The sequence below is a fragment of the Pelmatolapia mariae genome, linkage group LG4, assembly GCF_036321145.2.
Source record: "Pelmatolapia mariae isolate MD_Pm_ZW linkage group LG4, Pm_UMD_F_2, whole genome shotgun sequence".
Lineage (NCBI taxonomy): Eukaryota > Metazoa > Chordata > Actinopteri > Cichliformes > Cichlidae > Pelmatolapia > Pelmatolapia mariae.
Genome location: NC_086230.1, coordinates 15,396,418 through 15,422,005, shown reverse-complemented (window position 1 = coordinate 15,422,005; position 25,588 = coordinate 15,396,418). Strand labels below are relative to the sequence as shown.

Below are 25,588 nucleotides of genomic sequence, written 5' to 3'. Positions count from 1 at the left end.
TTATATACAATAAAGATTTTATGTTGCAGACTACAACTGGCAATGATTTGCTGTTGTTTATATAATAAAAAATAGATGTCTGTCATACAAGATTGCAGGTCTCTTCCTCTCATGGTTGCAGGTTATGAAATATAGTGAATATCATGCTGGAAGCTGCCCAATAAAGGGTAATAGACAGGTGATGGCCTGATGCTGTCAAAGTCAGAGTGGCTGTCAGTGACAGGCTGTTTACACTTCACATCTGTTGCAAAAAGCTTTTTTGTTCACAGTTTATACTGCAAAAGAATGATGACTGTGACTCACAGGATCCAGGTGTAAAAAGCAGCAGCAAAACTATAGAAAACATGGTTTATGAGAAAGTTTACATACTGTGAACCCAAACAGTAGGCAGGTTCACTTCTCATTTATTTAGTGTTGTTTACTGTATTGACATACACTGACATAAACTCCTAATTTAATATGTTTAATGGAAGATGTTTTTTAAAATCAGAATTGCAATAAAAATTATAATAGGCCCCCATGGAAACAAAGGGTGTTGTCTAATTATAATGTGAAGTTTTAACTGGGGATAATAAACTGAACTAAAAACAACATATTTGAAACTTAACTAAGCTGAACTAAATTGAACCTAAAGCGTTCTTTTTTTTGTTGCTTAAACTACGTATTTGCGCAAATGTTAACACTGCTAGCATCCAAGACTAAGTTCTACATAAACTAATATTTTGTTGTTGCTGGTTTACATAAAATACCCTTGATGTTTTCAGTCTCTGCAGATGTGTGAAAACAAAGGATTAACTTGACACTAAAGGAAAATAGCTTTGGAGGAACTAAAACTGTGTGTGCCAATATGTTAGCTTTATTTACTAATGAATATTCATGTTACCAGAGACAAATAACTAATAATGACTCTGTATCTCTGAAAAATGTCTGAATCTGACACATCAAGTTTTTGTACAGCATTGCTGCCTCGTGTGTCCCTGTGCCTCTTGAACACAGTAATAAACAGCAGAATCTTCACTTGTCAAGCTGTTCATCTGCAGATACACCTGCTTTCTGCTGTTGTCTCTGGAGATGGTAAATCGGCCTCTGAATGACTGAGAATAGTAGGAGTTACTGCTAGATTCAATATGAGCAATCCATTCCAGTACTTTTCCAGGAGGCTGCCTGATCCAGTCAGCATAAATGTCACCACCAAATCCTGAGTATGTACAGGTCAGTCTGTGGGAGTCTCCAGGCCTTTTAACCACTGGTTCAGACTCAGTCAGTGTTTGACCCTCAGTACCTACACAAATGTCAACAACGGGTTAGGACAATGAACAATTACATCTGCATGTGTTTGTCCAATAGATTTATATACCCTTACCAGCCAAAGTAGAAAACACAATGAAAGAAACAACTAAATAAGCAGATCTGGTCATTGTAAAAGTCTGTTTTCTTTGTCCAGATTGCAGTGTGTATGTTAGATTGAGCTTCTGACCTTTGCTCTACACCGATATGAGGATATTGCAGATATGTTTTGCATGGACTCCTCCTCCTTAGCAGAAAAAATATTTTTGGTTCACTCAAATTTATAATTTTTAGGATAGTTTCCAGACAGAGCCTGAAGTTGTGTTTTGCCAGTAAACCTCTAAAATACAAAAGTACAGAACAAGTGCAACGTCATCTCCTCACTCAGTTGTGGTTAGACTTATTTTAGACTGTCCAGGCTGTACAACTATTACTTTGACTGAATGAGAACAATCCTGGACATACTTGGAAAAAAGCCAAAATAAATATAATTTCCAATAACATGTGGATTAAGAAAAAGAAGATTTTGTGGTGTGCACCTCTCACTGTTATTTTTTTATAAGCATTTGATTGTCTATTTCTATACAGTTAGGGTTACAGTGCAACCTGTTGCTTTGGTGCCCTCTTGTTGGTGCATATAGTTTTGCATTAAAAAACTTGTTTTTAGGTTTTGCAGCTGTGTGAAGACAAAGGTGTAGAGTTACTTTAAGCAGCAAAATTGCTGAGGAACTGTAACCATGTGTACTGTAAGAACAAATAAAAACATATTTTTAAGAACAGATAAAAACTAGGATGTGTCAAATTTAAAGTTAAAGTTAAATTAAACCCAAGGGTGAACAGGTGAAGTACTAAAGTCAGTTGTTGTGTTGCCAACCTTGAGGATCGATCAATCTATCTGTCTATCTGATAGATAGATAGATAGATAGATAGATAGTATATCTATACATTGAATTTGAAGAATATAAAAGTCTTGTGAAATATAAAGGTTGTGCCTGAATATTAATATATTTCTATATTTAGAATGAGTTCAAAAATGAGTACAGTAGGTTTTTGTACAGCTTTTAAAATGACTTCAGTCACTGTGGCCTTCGAGCACAATAATAAACAGCAGAATCTTCAGTCTTCAGGCTGTTCATCTCTAGATACACCTGCTGTTTGTCATTGTCTCTGGAGATCATAAACCGACCTTGGACTGACTGAGAGTAGGATTTAGTGCTACCAGTTGGTTTAGTTAAATGAGCAATCCATTCCAGTCCTTTTCCAGGAGCCTGTCTCACCCAAGCCATCGCATAGTCGCTGAATGTGAATCCAGAGGCTGTACATGTCAGTGTGTGAGATTCTCCAGGCCTTTTAATTACTGGTTCAGATTCTGTCAAAGTCTGTCCATCAACACCTACAAACAAGAAAACAGAATATGAAATATGTCGATAACACAAAGAAAACTTTATTAAAGTAAGATCAAACTCTTCACCTGCCCAGCAGAGAGTTAAAAGCAGCAGCCCTGTCATGCAGTCCATCATGTCAAACTGTGTGCACACTGCTCCAAGCAGTCAAATAAGTAGAGGTGAGATCAGAAAGTTTTACACTGACTCCTCCTACGGAAAAGAAAAGCAGTCTACATGTGTACTAGAATTATTCATGATGTGAGAACCTATTATTTTATTTACATTGTAACAACATGAGGGCCAGGAACAAAAAACAAAGTGAGTGTGTAGTAGTAATCTCCATTGCCTATGTCACCTCACATTTCAAAAGATGTGGGTGTTTATCTGTGCTTGGGTGTCATTAAGTGAAATCTGGAGCCATTAATTTAAAAAATCCCATCAGCCACTTAAATTTTGATTTTTTTTAACTTGGCCATCATTTCCATCTTACCAAAGAATTTTGACCAGAGGATATTTTTTTGAGGTTTTCCAAACATGGTTAAAGACTTTAACCATAAGTAAGTCAAATTTTTAATTTAACATTTTTTCAGCTGCACAAATTCCTGATCAGCCTGAAACTGCTCCAGCAGCTTGAAAGAATATATTTCTGTATTTAAGCACAATTTGTCAACTATACTATGTGTTCATACGTAATGGACATTCACCACTTTTAGTTTATTGCAAGTGCTTTTTCTGTGGAGATTTTTTAACACTTTTGACAATAGAGAACAGGTTAGTGATGGCATGTCTGCTTCATGTAAACTCCAAAACTGAATTGTTGGAAATGAACAAACAAAAGCTGCATCATGACACTCTGAGGGTGCAACATCTGTATGCTTTGGAACAGATTTTTTTTCAAATGCTTTCATCTATCTGTTATTATATAATGATAATAACATAATTATAATAATCTGACAAACCATAGTTTGTCACCTAATTACAGGTGAAAGTAAATGACTAAAATAAATCACTTATATTCTAACATTTAGTTAAATATCTGCATTTAGGATGGAAAAAACCCTTTTTTCAACAAGTGAATGAGTTATGAAACCATATGTAACTATCACCACTATAATAATGTATCTTTTTATATTATTTCCACATTAACAGTTATTTTACAGTAAACAAGAAGACCTAATAATTTGAGTGATGTGCTCTTCAAATTATTAGTTGTCTGAGGGCTCCTCCTCTGGTGTATTTATGATACAAAGGCTTTCAGAGCTTTTTGTTTAGCTTCTGAAAAAGCATAGCTTGAGCCAGGGAGGAGTCAGCTCAAACTGCTTTTCAGTCAACCAGATGTCTGCTTCATCTGAAGGTTTGCACAAACACTCCTCCTTCAGCAAAACCCATTATCAGCAGCTCTCAGGTAAAATTTTGAAAAATAGGCCAAAAGGATTTATTTTTTTAAGGCTAGAGTAATCTGTAAGAACCAACTGACATTAGCAATCAGGTTAAAAAAAAATGCATGTCTATAATACAAAAAATAATAATTATCTGCCTGAAGCAGTCTTCCTTCTTTGAATCATTGGAGAATATCTTCTCAGTTTATTGTGGGTGAATTTTATGTGGGACAAATTGCTGTTCAAAACAAGGTATAGTACAAGAAAGGGTGATTTGATCTAACTGTTTAACCCTACAAAAACCCTTTAGCCCTTTTTTAACTACTAAACTTTAAGAAATGCGTTCCTTTTTCTAACCTGTAAAAATGTTTGTTTGTTTGTTTGTATGTTTGTTTGTATGTAATTAGGGAGGAAAGAGGAATGAATTATCTTATGTTGATCGGATGTATAATTTGTGGTGGATTCTCATTATTTTGAGGTATTTGTGCAGGTCTCTGGGAGACTTGTGTCACTGTGGGCTACGCACACAATAATAAACAGCTGTGTCCTCAGGCTGCAAATTCACTCCTGTTAGTGTTACAGATGAAGTAGAAGTGTACGTGTGGTGGAGTAACTTGTTCTTCAGAGCATTGTTTTGAGCCATGTCACCGTTACCCCACCGATGCAAAATCCACTCCAGAGTTTTTCCTTCACTCTGTCTGATCCAACCTGTTGCATAGTTGCGATCAGTCAAAGAATAACCAGAGACCTGACAGGTGATGGTTACAGACTGTCCAGGCTGCACAACCTCTGAGTCTGACTGGATGAGATCAATACTGTACACACCTGTAGAAAAAGAAATAAACATTATTTCCATTATTCCTCTGAATGTTCTGCATTTCACTTGCATTCATTAATAATCTCCTCACAGGATCCAACTACCAGCAGCAGTATCAGAGTCACAGACAGCATGGCTGATGTTAAAGAAACTGATGTGAGCTCACTGATGCACGGACACACTTCACTTTCTTATAAGGTGACATGAGAGAAGATTGATTTACATATGACTTACATTCAGTCAAGAAACTACGGTGCTCACACTAGAGAGTGTATTTGTGTACTATTTACATTATATATGCTTCTCCTTCCCTTTGGCAATATTGTTAGAAAAATACGTTAAACCAGATGATACAAAACAACTAGTTAATCTAAAGACATAATGCCCTGGATGGTCACTATAAACTTACATTTAAGTTAGAAAATACTGAGATTTTTCCATTCTTTCAAAGCACAATTCAATAAACTGGTTTTACTGTATCTTTGACTTTGTTAATAAGCTAAATATATTTTCTATAATAGAAAACTAATTTCGACTTGGTTTGATGTACTGTGTTTTAATCATGTTTCCCTTTCATATGTTGCAGTGCTTCTGCTGATCCAAGCTGCAGAGACAACACTACTGAAGCCTGAGTATGTACAGGTCAGTTTGTGGGTCCAGACTCAGTCAGTGTTTGACTCTCATAACCTGCAAACAATCATATTACTGGCTTCTGTATTTGTTTGTCTTTCCTTGATAATGTTTGTAAAAGTAATGTCATGTTCTTACCAGCCCAGTAAATTGACAGAATAAGAACAACAGCCATAAACTCAGGTGGGTTCATGATCAAAGCCATTTCTGCTGAATGTACAGTCGTGTAGGTCAGTCACACAGTCTCTGTGCTGTATTCTATTCTGAATAATGATGCTTTTGATTACACGGGATGACCTTATAAATTAGCATATGATATCACCTGGTCATCCATGTTTTAATACCTTTTTTCACCACAAAGTGTTAAGGGTAAGAATCTCATTTGAAAGTGTCCTGGGCCAACGTGCAACATTAATCAAGCACAAGGAGAACATCCACAAAGGTGATTTTTTAAAATAAATAAACAAACAAACAAACAAACAAACAGTAATATAAATTCAGATGCTGTCAATAATACTACTACTACTACTACTAATAATAATAATAATAATAATTATTATTATTATTATTATTATTATTATTGTTATTATTATTATTATAACTAGAAACATGCTGAATATTAATACAAATATTTGACTTCTGTCAGCATCTCTTTACACCAATGGGCAGCAACGTGGTACACCTGTCACCTCATAATAAGATATTACTTGGTTCAAGCCTGCTAGGTCACTAAAAAATGAAAAGTTGTATCAAAACAGAATTTGTCAGTGCTTATTAACGACATATTTATTGTATAATTCTTAAATGAAAACAGATAAGTCTGATAAATATTCCTGTTATGTATTAAATATTCCTGCTTTGAAAAGTGCTCCTGGTCGAACTTCATAATAATTCGTGCAAATATAAAGACAGTATTGCCAACTTGTTAAAGAAAGCAATTATTTAAAAAAATGTAACTTAAAATTTAAATTGATTGATTTAAAGTTAAATTGATATCAATATATTTATTTTATACTTGCTGAATTTGTGTTGCAAGACACAAAGTCACCTGGTGCTTTCATAGTGGGTTCGGTGTGATTCTCCACTGCCCTCCTCAGGTCTTTGTAAAAAATGGTTTCTGTGGAGTTTTTGTACAGCCTCTCAGATTACTTGAAACACTGTGACTCTTTGGCACAGTAATACACTGCAGAGTCCTCTGGCTTTAGGTTTGATAGTCTCAGATAGGTCAGGCTGTTGCTGTTATCTCTGGTGATTTCTATTCGTCCTCGCATACTGCTTGAATAGTCAGTTCCACTGCCAGAGCTATGAACGCGCCCCAACCATTCTAACGCTTTTCCTGCAGGTTGTCGATTCCAGTGCATACTGCAGCAACTAAATGAAAAGCCAGATCCCCTGCAGGAAAGACTCAGAGTCTCCCCGGGTCTTTTCACTACAGGACTAGAAGGAATGGATTCCATACTCTGACCTGTAACACCTGATGAGATTTAAGAATTGAAGAGTCAATAAAAGAAACTGAGACAGTGATCTGGCGTGTATTATGGATAACAGCTTGAATGTGATTTAAGAATGTCTAATAGAGACAAAGCAAAAAGCAAAACTTACTGGGCAGAAAATGAGCAACCAGCAGCAGAGTGAGTACATTCATCATTTTGAGGCTGGAGATGTGACCTCTAATGCTGCACATAAAATACAAGACAAGTCAGAATTATAGAAGTACTCTGCATAGACTAAAGATTTGCATTAGGATATCACTGGGTGGGAGTGGAAAATAGCCCAGCAGAGTCGGTCACTCAGATGTTTTGAAAAAATTGCATTTTCATATTTTCATTTTGAAATCTAAAGACTTTAGAAAAAATGATGTTGTTGTTAACTCAAGCTGCTCTATTTAAATTCATTCAATAAAAAGCACTGTCTCCATATCCACTATCAGTGCCTTAAAACACACTATTGCCTTTGCAACACTTCAGTATTTAATTGTTTTAATAAGTTATTGATATTTTCAAAGGAAAAAATAGCATTTGTTATAATGGTCTTATCTTCACAAAAATAGCACTTACCACTGTCATAAAACTTGTGATGTACTGATAGAAAACAGAGGAGCAACCATCAGGACCTTTTTATATTTCTTTAAGTCATTTTTATGGCTTTAAATGTGATGACAAGCACTGTCCTGAGAGAACGATCATCTGAAAATATATCACATAAGTTATGAATATCAAACTGATATGATCGTATTACATATAATGGATGTAACAACATTTTTGTGTGTGTTTTATTTGTTTATTTAATTATTTTGTTTTGTTTTGTTTTTCAGCTACAGTTTGAATCTTTGTGATTAGATTTAGCAAAAGACCCTGGCTTGGGTTAAGATACACCATTTTATTGTGCTACCTTGGATGTCAGCTTGAAGTCGGACATAATATTTTAAAGTGTGATATGAAGTGGACTTGGTCAGTTTTCCAGACGACTCCTCATCATGGAGAAATGAATTCTTAGACACCTCTGTAAAACAGTGTAAGATCATCACTTTTAGGGTAAGAAGACGTTTTTTAATAGTTTTTTAATAGTTTTTTTCAGTGTTTATCCCAATTACTACAGAAAAAAATATGATTAAATTAATGTTCCTCCTGACAGACCATGCTTTGAAAGCAGAATGCTGTTTTTTGGTACTTGTGTATTAAAAAAAATAACACAAAATCTGATGTGGCTGACTAGTACGTAGATTTGTAATGCTGTTATTATTTAGATCATTCAAATGTTTCAGGAAAATGTAATTACTCTTACAGTTACAAACAAGTAAAATAAAGAGTTCGGTTCGGTTTGGGCAAACAAACAGCATAAAAAACAGGATGGTTTTATTGATTTTATATATCAAGTTATATTTTGTTGCCACTTAATTGCAGATCAAAGTCAGTTATTTTAATATTCAGTTCAGTTCAGTTCATTTTTATTTCAAACATGTGCCTTCACAATCATTACAAAATATCATTCCATTATTTGTTTGAAAAGGAGTAGGCAGAAGTATTTACTTATTTGTCCCTACCCCCTCAAGTTAAATATCACAATATTATAGATTAAAATTAGATCAAGATCAATGTCATCTTGAGCATGGACATTCAGTTTGATCAAAAATACTAATTATTGGCAATTTTATCAATAAATGGTCTTGAATGTCTTGAAATCATTAATGGACTGACAGCGCCTCCTCTGATGGCTTCATGTTACAAATGTTAAGGCTTCACTGTGTTTTTGTTCAGGTCTGCTGATGGTTTGTGTTACTGTGAGTCTCTCGCACAGTAATACACAGCCGTGTCCTCAGGCTGCACATTTTGTCCATTTAGAGTCACTGTGTTGCTGGAAGAGTCCAAGCTGATATTGAACTTGTTCTTTAGTAAATCATTGTAGTATGTGCTGTATCCAACACGTGCACTTTGAATAAATTCCAGTTCTTTCCCTTCAGGCTGTCTGATCCAAGCTGTGTGATGGTTACCAACAGAATAAGAGACCTGACATGTGATGGTCAGACTCTGACCTGGCTGGACAGTCACAGTGTCTGGCTGAGATAGCTGTTCACACTTCACACCTGATAAAAACAACAACAACAACAAAAAATTGTTACAATCTTTCAACATTCACAGAAAAAGAAAAACTGGTGACAGTGACAAATCCAGAGAGACTCACTTCCAGCTGCCAACAACAGGAGCAGAGCTACGGGAAACATGATTTATGTCCAGCGTGGCGTGCCGTGAATGGCCTGATGTCTAGTGATGTGCGGATCGATCCTGAAATATCGATTCCTCCGATACCAATCATTTATGTTCTAGAATCGATTCTCACATTAAAATATCGATATTTTAGTAATTTAGGGTAAATTTGTAGTTCATCATTAACAGGAACACAGTGGAAAGAAACTATAACATTTGGATTGTCTACATTCAAAGGAACTACTTCCTCTTCCGCCTTTCATAGTCATGTGCGAAATACGGCTGTATAAATGTCTCGCAGCCCCTGGCGCGCGCACTCACAACAATGGCTGAGCGTAATCTCCACAAACAGCTGAGACGTGGTTTGCGATACATGCGGCAAAAAAGTGAGCTGTTGTGGCCATACTTGCCAACCTTGAGACCTCAGAATTAGGGAGACATTCAAACGGGCTGTTGGGGGGGTGATAAATACATTTTACAGTGTTTATTTATCAGATAAAATACGTTAAATGTCACCGTTATTATTGGCCGACCCGGAAACAACGGGGTGTCCAAATTCAGAGGAGCTTCCACCTGAGGACCCGGCCTTCGCGGTCTAAAGAAAGCCGGGTAGTATGTCATGAGCTCCCGGTGGAGTGAAACTCTGCCGTCTGCTCCTTGCTATCTAAAATATAACAGGGCGCTGACGTAAACGCTCGACCGTCTCACACTTCTGTTAATCAGTTTTCTGTTTGACGTTTATTCAGCTGTGTGAAAACCCCGGAAGAACCCTCCCGAGGGATTAATAAAGTTAAATTTAATTTAATCTAATCTAATAACTTTAATCTCAGCCAAACCGATTTACGCACGAACAAATAAAACACTGAAAAAGCCAAACAATAACATTTTTAAGTTATCAAAGTGACTTATATATCATGTTTAACCCGAGTAGCGAAAGACCACGGGGGTTTGAAAACAATGTGTCGGTCGGCTCAGATATTTGAAGTTTACACAGCTACATTCTCACCTGAAAATATGTTAAAAGTTTTTTTGCGACCCAGAAAGAGAAATAAGAGTAATATTGTAGCTGCCGTCATTGTTGGAAACTGGAATTGGCTGGGCCACGCTATGAATTCTGCAATATGGTTTTTCAATTTTGTTGTCGGGAGGGGCACTGAAATTCGGGATTCTCCCGGAAAAAATCGGGAGGGTTGGCATGTATGGTTGTGGCAACATCATTAACCTTGTCAAACACCTCAGAGTAAATCATATCACAGACTATGAGGAGCATATGTTCAGGCGAACTGGAGGAGAGGGACAGGTGCTGCTAGGGTGAGACAACGTCTCTCACGGAGTCCTTTAGTGCTGCGGGCAGGCAAGGTGTTCAAATAGCACACAACTTCAGTTTTCTTATTTCTATATGATGAACTCTGCATTATTAAGCGATAAGAACAAGTAATCTGATGTCCTGTAATCATTATGATGCTATAATTTGAGATACAATAAATAAAATACGTTTTTGTACAAAGTATCGGTATCGGATCAGTATCGTCGATACCACCCTGAATATTACTTGGTATCGGATCGGAAAGGAAATCAGTGGTATCGCACATCACTACTGATGTCAGTGGTGAGGTTTTTATAGCTGATAATTTTGCATAGCATTAAACATACAAAGGATCAGTGTTAGTCAAGCTAAAACCTCAAATTCAAAACAGTTTTGAGACCTATTTTTAAGGACTGACTCCTCAGATGCTTTGTATCCTTCCTGTTACTCTGACCACCAAAACTCATCAAGAAGCTAAATAAATTCATCATGTGGGCGTATTAGAGAATAATGTCCAATAATCTGGAAAACGTTTAATTTAGGAAAGTTGAAAAAAAATTGTAACTATTTCACATGCCAATGAGATGGTTAAAAGCAATAGCCTGTTCTTGTACTCCATCATGTAAAACTTTGTTTCTATTGATCGTTGTTGTTTGGTCTCCAATCTTAATGTAGAGATAAAATCACTTTTAATTTTCTCCATCGACTCCATTGTCAAGAATTGATTTTTTTTAAATGAAATAATACATATACAAAGGCCAGTAAAATTAAACAAATTACAAAGGACATAGCAGTCTTCATTCAGTGGGGTTGTTTTCAGGTGGCTTCAGGTAGAAGTCTGACATGTTTTATGTCATTATACCGCTGAAGCATGAGTCCTTCTTCTCAAAGATACAAGGCAGATGATGCTGCATTTCTCTGTGGACTGGAGTGGAACTACTTCTTGTTCATGGTGGAGTCCTTCAGTGTAGGTGTCCAGCTTCATATATTTCCATCACTATTTTTGTTTTTGTGGTCAAATCAGGTTTTTAGGTTTGCTGATCTAGCAACAGGTGTATGTCATAATAACCTTCTGTTATTGCCTCACACAGGAAGAGTAGAAGAGTTTTGCCAGTCATCCACTGTGATCATTATTTAATAAACGTTGTCTTACTGTGAAAAAACCTTGACTGGTCACCTAATAGTGTGGCCACTTTTGGTCTGCCTGATCTGCATGCATCAATAAAAGAAAACCATCTATATGTTTACATTTGTGTTTTAAAATGCACGTCTCTGTGAAATGATGGTTTATGCCATTAATTAAAAAAGAAAGCAATTTTCCTTTAAAGATTCAAGAAGAGAAACAGTTTTGAATCATTTTGTCTGTATACAGATTTATTCTTCCTAGAGCAAACTTGCATTGTAGCTTGCTATCCGGTCTTTAAGTGATTCCGCAATGAGTCCTGCTTCTGGGACAAAAGTAGTCTGCATTTAATAAGGTTGTTGTGTTTTTAACATGTTTTAATGCTTGTACTATTTAATCTCAACAAGCCCCTAAAAAACAGTCAGTGATCACTGTCGGCTTCTCTCGGTTTTAATTACTGCTAATCATTTTAAAGCTCAGTTTTTAAACACTAACAATGTATCTACAGCCCATCTATAGTTATTGATGACTAATGCTTGGCTTACACTGTGCGATTTGTGGCCCATTTTGAGCCGATTTTTGAGTAGTGCGACCGTTTTGGTTATCGGCCCGATTTTGGCCTTCATCGTGCGTCGTGCATCGTGTAGTATACGTGGGGTAACGAGAAGCGATTAACACCTCACGACCCGCTCCCGGTCGTCAATCACTTGGTCGTGAGGGTGTCACCGCAGCCGCTCACACTGCACACGCGCAAACACATAAACGTCGGTGAAAAAGATGGAGTAGCACAGCTGTGCAGCGTGTGATCTGGACACAAGCGATGGAGGCACTTGTAGAACTTTGGAAAGCTCATCCGAGCCTTTTCGATGTGGCCTCACAAAATTATCACGACCACAACAACCGTGAAAATAGTTGGATTTACATTGCTGCTCAATCACAGCTGCTTGATCAATGTTTTTCATTAGCAATTTAGCAAAGTTGATGGTGGTGGTGTGCGTGTCTGTGTGAGTGAGAGACAGAGAGTCAGAGCGAGAGACAGAATTTCTGTTATAACCTTCATTTTTATGGATGCACAGTGTGAGCACTCAGGTCGTATCAGAGCATCGGGCTGTATAGTGTGAGACCCTGCATCGTGACCTACGAATTTATAACCCCTGCGAGTCAATCGTGAAGTTTGAGCAGGAGCTGAATCGCGTGACTGAAAAAATCGCACAGTGTATGCCCAGCTTAACCTCGTATTGTGGATGGATTATCTCGGTGGTTCTCCTGGCTGACGTTTGGTCCATTTACAGCCTCCTGCCATGCGTTTGTGTTTGCCCCTAACCATTGGGAACCCTCACATTAACTTTTATCAAGTGGAAAAAAAGTCCTCTCTTCGTTAGCGTTCGTCCTCCAGCTTTACTGTTTATGTTATGCTAACATAGCTTTGTCGCGCTAGCGATCACGTAGCACATTGTTATATACCAGCAAGCCCAACTTCAGTAACCCTACAAACGTCACTGATGTTTACTTTCCTGTCTTCATTTATGTTGGAAGTGACAGCAGAGCTGTACGTTTTAATTTGTTTCACAAATCCCTCAGTCAGAACAAGGTATATTATATTATATTTAGATGGAAGCTAGCGAGCTAACTCCCTGCTAACTTCTAACTCCGTTAAATATCATAAATTATTTTTTCATGGATGCCTGGATGTTAAACTTAATTGTTACACCTGGTAGAGCAGCCAGAGTGATCATTGTATTACAGATGAAAGAATTTAGACAGTTTTTCAACTCTCAGTAATGCTGCAGTGATCATTTGACTTAGGGACGTGCAGCGGAGTTTGGGCCCAGACATGGCTGATGATGTCAGGCTTAAAGACGGTGTTGCCAACTCCTCAGTAAGGAAAATCACTATTGGATTTCCTAAAAGTCGCTAGAAGTCGCTAAATGACGACATCACCTAATTTGCATAATTGGTCATGCTACTGTAATTGTAACCTACATTGTTGGAGAGAGCAATAACATCGTGGAAAAGACATAAAGTGAGTAAAAAACGTCCTAAATGTTTTTAAAATTTTATTTAGAACTACAAATTAATTTTTTTTTAGCAAAAATGTTATTTTAATATCACAATTCCAACCCTGCTCCTTTATCCAGGCTTGGACCAGCAAAAGTGACCCGAAATAGGCACCCTGGTGGAGTTACTTTGTGTGTGTGTGTTTATAAGTAGTTTTACACCTTGTGATCCACAAAGTAGCATAACAATAAAAGAAGAACTGACTGCGTTACAGTCAGTGCAGGAGCAGCGCTTCGCTCATGCGCAATTCATTTGCTGTTTGGACACATAAGTGTGAATATCTCCAGCCCTGATAGCAGCTGGGGGAGATCTATCCTCCGCCTGTGAGCGCTTTGGCATGGGCAAGGTGCCCACGGCAGCACCCGCTGCTTTTAAGGAGTAAGAGCGATATGCGTTTTCACGTCAAAAAAAGTTGTCATAAATTAAGTCTCCAATAACACCAGAAAAAGTCGCCAGATTTGTCGCTAGTCGCTTTTTAGAAAAAAAGTCGCTAAGGGGGTCTGAAAACACGCCAAATATAGCAACAAAGTCGCTAAGTTGGCAACACTGCTTAAAGACTGGATAGCTAGCAACTTGACCAAGTCCTTGTAGAGAAAGCAAAGATTACGATGCAGTTCAAACATTTTCTGTTCCATCTTTTCACTGTTTGAATCAGTTGAGACATGTTAGAAACTGTCTGTAAAGTATAAATATTGTGAAAAAAGATTCTACTGAAACAAAAAAAAAAAAATGAGTGGATCGATGAGTGCTGATCATTTCTTTCTCTGACATTAAAAATCTGTTCATTTCTGTTAAATCACTTGAATGGTTGGCAATTTGTAACCAGTGATTTCAGAAAATAGCTTCTTTATACATGAAAATTTAAAATTCTCTAATGTTTAGTACTATCTAAACCTAGTATCTGTATCATAGTATCTGTATAACAATATGTAACGGTAATATTATGTTCATATTTAACTATATATATGTGTGTATGTATATATGAGTGTATATACATACACTCATATATATTCTATATATATATATATATATAGAAGGATGGATGGATGGATGGATAGATAGATAGGTAGATATACACTAGTGCTGTCAAAATTAACCCGTTAACGCAAATTAATCAATCAATCAATCAATGCGATTACTTTTTTTTTAATGTAATTAACGCATCTGGAGTGCAGAATGACTCAAAATCCCTTAAATGTTTCTGCCAATGCATTTCGGGCAGTTTGTCCAAGTAGAGTTACCGTTGCACATGCACAAATGGGCAGTTGATCTGGTAGTGATGGGCAGCTGAACCAATCAAATCAATATGGAAGATGATAAACGCACATTGGCCCTCTCGATGGGAAATTTGAGTATTAAAAAAATAACAAGATGGAACAGTCGACCGACATAAAGTGTTATGCACATTGTGCAAGAAGGAATTTTCTTTTCACCAAAGCACTTCCAGCTTAAAATATCACATTGACGTAAAGTATACATTAGTCGGGCATGCTGCTAGCACTTCGGCTAACGCGTCACCCAGCTTGCAACAAACTCACGGAGCATCAGGGACTCAGTAAGACTACCTCGGACATATTGACTGACACAATTACCAAGTGGATTGCAACAAACTGCAGACCTATTAATATGGTTGAGAGCACGCGTTTTAGATAGCTTTGGTTCCTCGTTTCAAGGACTTGAAGTGCCTCCCAAAGAGTGACAGAGAGAGAGTGGATAAATGTTTGGATAAATGAGTTTTTTGTTAACATGAATGTTCAAGATGTTAAATAAACATGTTAATTGCGTATATTTTCCCTTTTTTCTTGAGTCTGTTTGCTCTTGCAAAATAAAATGTGATTAATAAAGAATAAAAATGAATAATATTTAATCATGATTAAACAAAATTAATCCACAGTATCCCTGTGATGAATCTGATTGAACATTTTAATTGTTTGACAGCACTAATATATATTATATATTAGTGTACACTTACCTATTAGTATATAGGTTTTTTAAAAAGTTGTATTTCACAGGAGAGAACCTGTGCTAAGATTCAAGAAAACTATTCAAATTCTCTTTGAATTTAAGCATACATTCTTTGTGTTTATTCTGCATTTATTTCATTACATTGCATAAATGTCAGTTACAAGCTTAAATATAAAGTTGAAAAAATATAACTGCAACCAGGCTATTGATCAAGTAACTGCAATTAATCGCAATTAATTACAGAAAATTGTGAGATTAATTTATTCTATTGACAGCACTAATATGTACATAAACACTAAGCATTTAGTCAAAGAATAAGTTTAGTAGGATTTTGTACAGCTGCTTAAACTACTTCAGTCACTGTGGCTCCCGAGCACAATAATAAACAGCAGAATCTTCAGTTTTCAGACTGTTCATCTGCAGATACAGCTGCTGTCTGTTGTTGTTTCTGGAGATGGTGAACCGGCCTTGAACTGACTGCGAGTAGTATTGGCTAGTACCATCAGGGCTACTGAAACCAATCCACTCCAGTCCTTTTCCAGGAGCCTCTCTCATCCAGGCCATCCAGTAGCCACTGAATGTGAATCCAGAGGCTGTATATGTCAATCTGTGAGATTCTCCAGGCCTTTTAATTACTGATTCAGAGTCTGCTAGAGCCTGGCCATCAGCACCTGTTAATACAAGCAAGATAACATCATGTGAAATATGTCAGTACACAAATTAAATGCTATTAAATCAAGATCAGTAAGACTCCTCACCTGCCCAGCACATAGTTAAAAGCACCAGCCCTGTCCTGCAGTCCATCCTGTTCAACTGTAAACTCAGTGTCCAAGCAGTCACATAAGTAGAGGTGAGACGGAAATGTTTTACACTGACTCCTCCTATTGGAAAGAAAAATACTGTTTTTGTGTCTCTGTTTGTTTTTAATTATTATGTTGTGGAAGTACATTTGTTTATACATTGACAAAACAGAGACCTGTAAAACATCAACCTCTGCTTTTAATGTGTGTCTGAGTGTGTGTGACGGTGATTGTGTGTATTAATAATATAATAATACTTGATTGTTTGTGTTAAACGATGTGGCACTTAAATGTTTTAATGGTTTATCTTCAGCGGGCATTTATGTAACTATAAACCCTGTGTAAACAACTTTAGCACAAAGAAAAAAAATAACAATAAACAATTATTACACATTCCTGCAAAAAAGAATGTATTATATTGTTTTACTTCATTAACCAGTTTTAAAGGATGAAGATTATGTGTTAAATATTTTAACTTAAGAAATGGGTGTAGGGTGCAGCTATTGCAGTGTGTACTGTGCATTAGATGGATGGCCATGAGAAACACGACACAAAGTCAACTGTTGCAGTCCCACCTTTAGGTCAATGTAAAATACATTTTCTGTGGAGTTTGTGTACAGTCAGGCAGATTACTTTGATTATTATGTGTATCTGGTACAGTAATACACCTCAGAGTCCTCTGGCTTTAGGTTTGGTTGTCACAGATACACCAGGCTGTTGCTGTTATCTCGGGTGATTTCTGTTCGTCCTCTCTGCCTATTCTGCTAGAATAGGCAGTTCCACTGGCATCTTTATAAATACGCCCCTAACTATTCCAGTGCTTTTGCTGAATGGTGTCTGATCCAGTGCATGTTGCAGCAACTAAATGTTAATCCAGATCATCTACAGGAGTGATTCAAAGTCTCTTCAGCATCTCCAGCATCTGACCTGTAATACCGGATGACATAAAAGGAGAGACGGGCCATGGAAGAATGATATGGTCAGCAAGCATGTCGTCTGGAATTACTTGAACAACTCTTGAGGATAAAAACACAGCAAGAAGCTGGAGAACTCACAGGACACACATGAAACAACCAGAAAAGTGAGTTCATTCATCTTCCTGAGGCTGGAGATGAGGCCTCTGATGTTTCAAACAAAGTGCAAGTGATCAAAACAGTAGTAAACTACAAAGACATCATAAAGAGGGTGTGGTACAAGTACCCCAACAATGTCTATCACTGAGAAGTTTATTTTCATGTTAAAAATCAGGTCATTGTAAAATACTGCATTTTTTGGGGGAAAAAAAAATCATCTAACTATCCAAAATTGCCTTTCCTGTTAAATGTTTTTTTTTTTTTCTGACAGTCCATGAAAGTACATGCTTGATTAATGTATGAAGAAATGTGCCCCAGTTGACTGGAAAATTGCACCTGGCATGAATTGTGATATCCTAAAAAAGGGGGTGACAAAAGAAAATAAAACACCATTAAACAGTTGAAACACGACGGAAACAGACATCTGCAATTAAAATATCTACAATCTAAAATATCTAATTATCATTTTTTGGTGTGTTTATTTTTTTGTGTTTGGTTTTTTTTTTCCTGTGTCAATGGATATGTTTCATGTTTACTGTGCATCTGTGCGTGTCTGTTGATGGTTGGTAACAGTGCCACATACACAGTGTCTTCAGGACACTCTGCAGTCTGTGACTTTTACTCTGCAGATGAACATTTGAAGGCATTGGCAATATCAGTTTTGCATTGGCTCCTCCTACTCAACAAAAAAAATACCTCTTTTTCACAAAGTGAGAAGCAGAAGCTGGAAAATGTATAAATCACATTTGTCAGTAATATGACTGTGTACTGTATATGATTGCGATGCAGAATTTTCTAATGATTCAAATGAACAATTATTAAGACAGTGTGACTGAATTTCTGTCTGCTGTCTATGAAGGTGAGAGTAGTATTCGTTTCAATCAGAGTAGCAGTGCACTACCTTTCCAGCAGCATGTCTGACTCAAGCGTTCCAGTAATGACTGTCAAACTCTCACTTTATACCCATCAGTCTCTGGGATTCTTCAAGCCTTTTGACCACTGGTTCAAACTCAGTTAGGATTTAACAGTACCTATGAACAAATATCTAATTAGGGAAAAGTGAAACTTGTATCAATTCCTTCATCTGTTAGAGAACCACACGTTAGCTCATGCAAAATAGTCAGTAGCACTCTTAATTTTCATCATGTTCCATTTTTTGTAGAAATTCATGAACTGCAGCATGTCTGGGTTTATGTGTGTGTTCATCTTATTCTTCTACTGTAATCTTGTGCTATAATTTGTGAACACTTGAATATGTGCTCTTACACTGCGAATATTAAGCAGCACACATTTTTGTTTGTTAATTTCATAAAATGGAATAATATAGAATAAGAGGCTTTGAAGCATGCACACTTTTTTTTATTTTAATGACATCTATGGAGCTTTATAAACTCAAACTTCATTGAAGTTATAACAACTAACCTAAATCTTAAGTTCTAATTTGAAGACATTTCATTAAAAACTTGCATTATAGTCGTTTATGTTATGTCTTTATGTTGGGCACAAGTGAGTTTATTTAATCTTACGCATAGCAAGTTAAGTTATGGGTGTAGCATATACCAGAATTTTTTTAATTGTTTTTGAATAAAATTATTGTAATTTTCATATTTTCTTTATTTTTATTTTCATTGTTATAGAAAGTATACAAGCCTTTTCTTATTTAACCACTCCAAAAACATAAACAGTCTAAGGGCTCCTCCTCTGGTGGCTTCATGTTACAACTATTCAGACACTGAAGAGTTTTTGTTCAGGCCTGCTGATGGTTTCTGCTTCTGTGACTCTCTGGCACAGTAATACACAGCAGTGTCTTCAGCCTGCACATTCTGTCCACTTAAAGTCACTGTCTTGCTGGAAGAGTCAGCGCTAATACTGAACTTATTCTTTAGTGAATCTTTGTAGTATGTGGTATATCCACTGCCTCCACTTATAATCCACTCCAGTTCTTTCCCTGCAGGCTGTCTGATCCAAGCTGTCCGATAGTTGCCCAGAGAATAAGAGACCTGACAGGTGATGGTCAGATGCTGACCTGGCTGCACAATCACAGAGGCTGGCTGTGTCACCTGCTCACACTTCACACCTGTGGAAAAAACCTGTTTTATGTAACAGTAACAGTTAGTATGGTGTGGTCATACTGTTTGTGTATTTTTCCAGTCAGACTCACAGGATCCAGCAGCCAGCAGGAGCAGCAGAGCCACAGAGAACATTTTGGTATTCAAGATAATCTGATGAGAACTTTTCTTCTGCTTTAACTGGCACCATGATTTCAAGTCTTTATAGCAGAGTGTCAGGAAGTTTGCTTTGCATATAGATGGATGCTGACAGATTATAAGATAAGATAAGATAACCTTTATTAGTCCCACATGTAGGAAATGTGTTATATTTGGCTATAAGAGATCACACTGCGGCAATCAGTATTTGCAATAAAAAAAACTAATTAAAATAACAATATTATTTAAAACACAAATATAAAGTTTGATGTGTTTTTCATTCAAAAACAATTTTAAAAAACAATCTCCCAGTGAAGCAGCTTTATTGAATCGTTGACTATGTTGATGAGTTGAATGTAATGTCTGTAACTTATGTGAAAAAATGGTTTTTCTCACTCCTGTGACACTGTGAGTCTCAAGCACAATAATAATAAATAAAATCCTCTGCTATAAAGTTATCAAGAACACGAAAAAAATATGTACATTGGTTGCATGCAATAAAGTTATGTTATATATTCTGTGTTAAAACGGTACAATTTTGATAGTAAAAATATTTTTATATTTTTAGTTCCTGAAAACTTTACATTTATCACATCTTAATTTAACACACAGTGTTTATGATTACATTTAAACTTTTTCATATGAATGCTTTTAGTCACCTTATGTTAAACCAAAATAATTATTTCATTTTGATAATTGGATATTCACTTATATAAACTGCTTTTTAACATGCTTGCATATTACTCTTATAAATATTTGCTGGTTAACCTGATCTCAATGACTGTCACTGATACTTGCATTTTGTAAATCTTTAAAATTTTACTAAACATATCTAAAATGTTACACTTCTTTAAACAAGCATCTATATTTTCTCAATATTGCACAATTACAAAACTAGACCTCCACTCCACACAACAGGCATGTGATACATTCTTGTTTGAACTATAATATAACATGACAACATAACAGTGAGAAACATACTGCTTATAAATGAATCATCACAACCAAGAAAGGGTGTAACAGTAAAAGTGCCTAACAATAAAAATATTAAAATGTCAATACTTTTAGCCAAGTAGTCAAAACTCCTACATAGATTTTCTTCTGCCTCTGACATATGTCCTCCAAACAGTAATAAGAAAAAAGGAACATGATCAAAAAAACAAAACAAAAAACAAACAAACTGGTGAAAAGAATCTTCTAGACGTTTCTCTTCTTCCGTAAATGTATATATTCTATTTATATTAATAAAATATTATAATATAAATATATTTTATTTATATTAGCCTAGGTGGAAGTTAGCTTGTGACTGAATAAAAAAATAAATTATATTATTTACTATATTATTTAACCTGTTTTTTATTTTTTTTACAGTGCCAAGTCAGTTAAGATAGTTTTTTGGGGGTTTTTTGCCTTCTGACAGCTACTAAAAAAATACAACAAAGACAACAACAATAAAAACACCCTGAGACAAAGTCTGATGATTGCTTATTTAATAACAATCTGAGGTAAACACAGTGGCTACAAAGTATCTGTGCAGAGTTTTATGTCAAAGTGAAATACAATAAAGGAATATCTACTGACTTGATTTTTACATCAGTCATCATTCTTCTAGCATTTTAACTCACATTGTAAAATCCAAGGGCGTAGATTTGGTTTTGGCATTGGTGGGGACGAATGATTCAACCGCCGAACCCTGCCCTGTTTCTTTTTTTTCCCTTTTTGTCTTTGCTTCTTGATAAAAAGGAGAAATATACTTGCCTACATATCCTATTCTACATGCTTTTAAACCATTTAAAATTACAATTCATAGTTTTATATGTGAATTATATAATGTTAAATTACTATTAAACAAATGACTAAGTATTTTAGACTTTAGTTTACTTCAGCCATATTCCATATAAATCAGGTACCATACAAAAATAAAAACAGCGTCAAATACAGTCATGACAATAAAAGAATATGACTTTAAGGACTTAACAACATTAGTTCAGTTATAGTACACCATCTCTGCTACATTAGCACTGAATGACCTGCTGGTTTTTGTCCATAAAACTACTCATCTAAGATTACCACAAAGTAAAAGATCTCTCAGCAAAATTATACAACATTTTAGTTATACTATCAAATCAGTGAGCAGGGATTTTTTATTCTAAACATGAACGACTGTTACAGCAACAGACATGGACTACAGGTGTCCCACACAACAACTCAATGTCCACTATGTGAACCAGCCAAACACATGCCTTCTCCTCTCGCTAACTGAGATGAACTGCTGGCATATTTGTTTTACATCTATACTGTCCAGTCTCTCCTGGTGGACATGGCATACAGCAGCATTGTTTAATCTCATTTGAGTCATTGTTAACCTTAGCCATGTTTTTAGTCTTCTGAGAGCACTGAAGCTTCTTTCAGCCTCAGTACATGCGTTTTATCCTCAGATTAAAATTATTATTCTGTGCTTGATGTGCCTCACCTTTGGCCCTGGCTCTTCCCCTCTGACTGCACTAGGACATATTGCCACCTGATAAAATAACACATTGATTCGTGTCATATAAAAAGTGAGACATGTCAATTCAGATTCTTTGTCAAATGTACACTAATGAAACAATTTACATCAGCAGCCTAACAATTGTCATGATAATAAATACTAGTTAATCTATAGCACCACATCATCAGTCAGTCACCTGTGACCTCGCCTCTTCACCTCTGTCCGAGCTACAACATGGCAGAGCTGCCTCTGTCACCTGATAAATAACAGTGAGACACTCCAAATACATGCAGTCACACATGTGCTTCAAATACAGTAATGAACCATCAAGTCAACATCCAATTTCACCTGTGACCTTGTATCACCATTACTCTCTGAGCTTTGTGTTGGTTCTTCTGTCACCTGACAAATAGGACATACATGACAATAAGAATAAAATGTGTAGCTGCTTCAGTGTTTCTGTCACTTTGTAGGGTGAGTGCATTTTTAAAACAATTTGTGCAAACTGCACTACAAGGTGGAATATTTGCAAAATCATGACTACCTCATGATATTTTGTCTCAAAAATGAACCCTATGAATATGTCAGTGCCATTAGGATGAAATTATTGTGTCACCAACATTTTACCGTTACACATAATTTTAACAGCCTCTGTAAACTAATATCCTGGCTTGCTCGAGGCTCCGTTTTCTCTGACAGTTTCAATCAAAATTAGAAATGATGCTCTGAGACTGAGAGAACTAATAGTGCTGCCTAGTGTGCAGTTAGTTTCCAAAACACGTTATTCATGGTTACATACAATTTTAGACTGATGTGGGCCAAAGCCTAGCATAGCCCGTAACGTTATTATGATGGACACATTTTATGAGTGAACTTGACTTTAAGTGACTTACAGGTTCCTTTAAAAAATACTTTCTTATATCTATGTTGTTCCTTTTTGCTGCCATCCTCCTCTCCTCCCTGCAGGTCCTTGCAGCGCAGGCTTGCCGCTGCTAAAACTAAACAGAGCTCCCTGAGAGGCACAGCCAATCAAATTGGCCACATTTGTCACATGACGTAGGAGCAAACGTAATTTAACTCTTTCTGCACCGCTGGGTGAATGAGACGTTGAAAGATCGTTTTTTTTCTTTCTATCGGGTTTGTTTTTCTTTACTGGCAGAGATCAAATTATTGGTGGGGACATTTCAATAATCGCTGGATATTGGTGGGGACATGTCCCTTCCGTCCATGCCAAATCTACGCCCTTGGTAAAATCACTTGAATAATGTAATAACTTAAATTCATCAGTGGTCTGAGGGCTCCTCCTCTGGTGGCTTCATGTTATAACTGTTTAGGCACTGAGGGGTTCTTGTTCAACTCTATGGATGTTTTGATGCTGTGGTTCTCTTCCACAGTAATACACAGCAGTGTCTTCTGCCTGCACAATCTGTCCACTTGCAGTCAGTGCTTTACTGTAAGAGTCTAAGTTGATGCAAAACTTATTCTTTACTAAATCTTTGCTGAATGAATCACCAGGATTATATTCGGATCCATACCAGTCCTTTCCCTGCAGGCTGCAATAAGTAATGATAAATAAGTCCATCTTTAAAAAAGGTACCATTAAAGATTAATGCATGTGGTCTGAAAGCTAAAGAAGAGAGTGCAATTTATAGTAAATATTTGAAATAGATTATTAAATTGATTACGAATCCCAACAGATAATATCTTTTGGGATTTTTTTGCAGATCCTTGTGCCTTTGTTGTGTCGTCTTGTGTTAATGATGTTGAATTGCAGTTCATTACTATAAATGTGAACAGCAGAAAGTAAATTTCCCTTTGGTGATGTGCTGAGTTTTTGTACAAAGATTCTTCCTCTTGTGTCACTGTGGCTCTCGAGCACAATAATAAACAGCTGAATCCTCAGTCGTCAAGCTGTTCATCTCCAGATACACCTGCTTTCTGCTGTTGTCTCTGGAGATGGTGAACCGGCCTCTGAATGACTGAGAGTAGGAGATGTAGCTACTGCCAGGGTTGATATAAGCAATCCATTCTAGTCCTTTTCCAGTAGCCTGTCTGATCCAATGTGCATCAATATCACCACTGAACCCTGAGTATAGACAGGTCAGTCTGTGGGATTGTCCAGGCTGTTTAACCACTGATTCAGACTCAGTCAATGTTTGACCCTCAGTACCTGCAGATAAAAACATAATTAGCCTTTGTATTTCAAGCATATAATTTGTCATCGAGTCATAATGTTTGTAAAAGAAATACTTTTGTCCTTACCAACCCAGTAAACTGACAGGATAAGAAAAACAGCCTTCAAACGTGGATGGTTCATTGTAGGAGCCATTTGTCTCTGCCCAGTCCAACTGGTGTGATTCAATCATATAGTCCTTGTTTTTTATCCTGTGACACATATTCAAAGATGGAGGATATATTTTTGCATTTGTTCCTCCTCAAAGAGAACCACACTCCAGGTCACAGAAATTTAGCATTCAGCAAGTATTCAGGCTATCATTATAACGAAATCAAAACTACAGTGCTTAAAAGATTTATTACAGCACTTGTCATAAAAATTTTATAAATCTTTAAAAAATTAGTCTTGAGTTTTTGTATCGCTTCAACATTTCCTCGTACCTATGTGTGTATCTAACACAGTAATACTGTACATAAAAGAGTCCCCTGTCTTAAAGTTGGACAGTGTGATAAACAACATATTGTTTTCTCCGTTTTATCTTACCTTAATTCAGAAACACAATAATAAACAGCAATGATGAAATTTGATTACTTTCTGAAAACTGAAATGCAGAAAGCAGATATTGACTTAGTTTCATGCACTGGGTTTCTGTACAACATTTGTCCTTTATGTGTCATTGGAAGTCCTGAGTGTAGAACCAAACAGCAGAATCCTCAGTCGTCAAGCTACATATACACCAGTGATGTTAAATCAGTCAAGCAAGATGTGATTGGCATGCAGACCTTCAGCTGTAATTCAAGATGTTTAATAAAAGTCGTGCCTAAATTGTTTAGGAATTAGAGACAGGCGGTAGAAGAAGACACACTTCAGGTGTCTGACACTGCAGGTGATGGACAGAAGACCTGGCTGCACGTCATAGAGTTACAGTAACAGTTAATGTGTAGCGGCAATATTGTGAGTGTGTCTGCCTCAGTGAGAACATACACTGAGGCTGATAACACTAACCCTAAGGTATCGCTTTATTCTACTGATGAACTGATGATCATGATCTTAGTGGTTATATGACTCTGTCACGAAAGTTTCTATGGATGCAGAAAGATGCTGACAAATTATAAGAAAAAATTGTCAACCCTGTGGCAATGAGTACTGGTACTAAACAATAGTTTTGGCATAATTAAAAGAAAATTATT

The 25,588-nt window shown here is 36.5% G+C and overlaps 1 gene segment (V, D, J or C); it reads right to left on the bottom strand.

Moving 5' to 3' along the window:
* Positions 1-19,248: 19,248 nt before the first annotated feature.
* On the bottom strand, positions 19,249-19,731 carry LOC134626680 (Ig heavy chain V region 914-like). The segment is given in 2 exon segments: positions 19,249-19,604; positions 19,689-19,731. Coding segments are annotated over 2 exon segments (399 nt in total).
* Between the last annotated feature and the right edge of the window lie 5,857 nt (positions 19,732-25,588).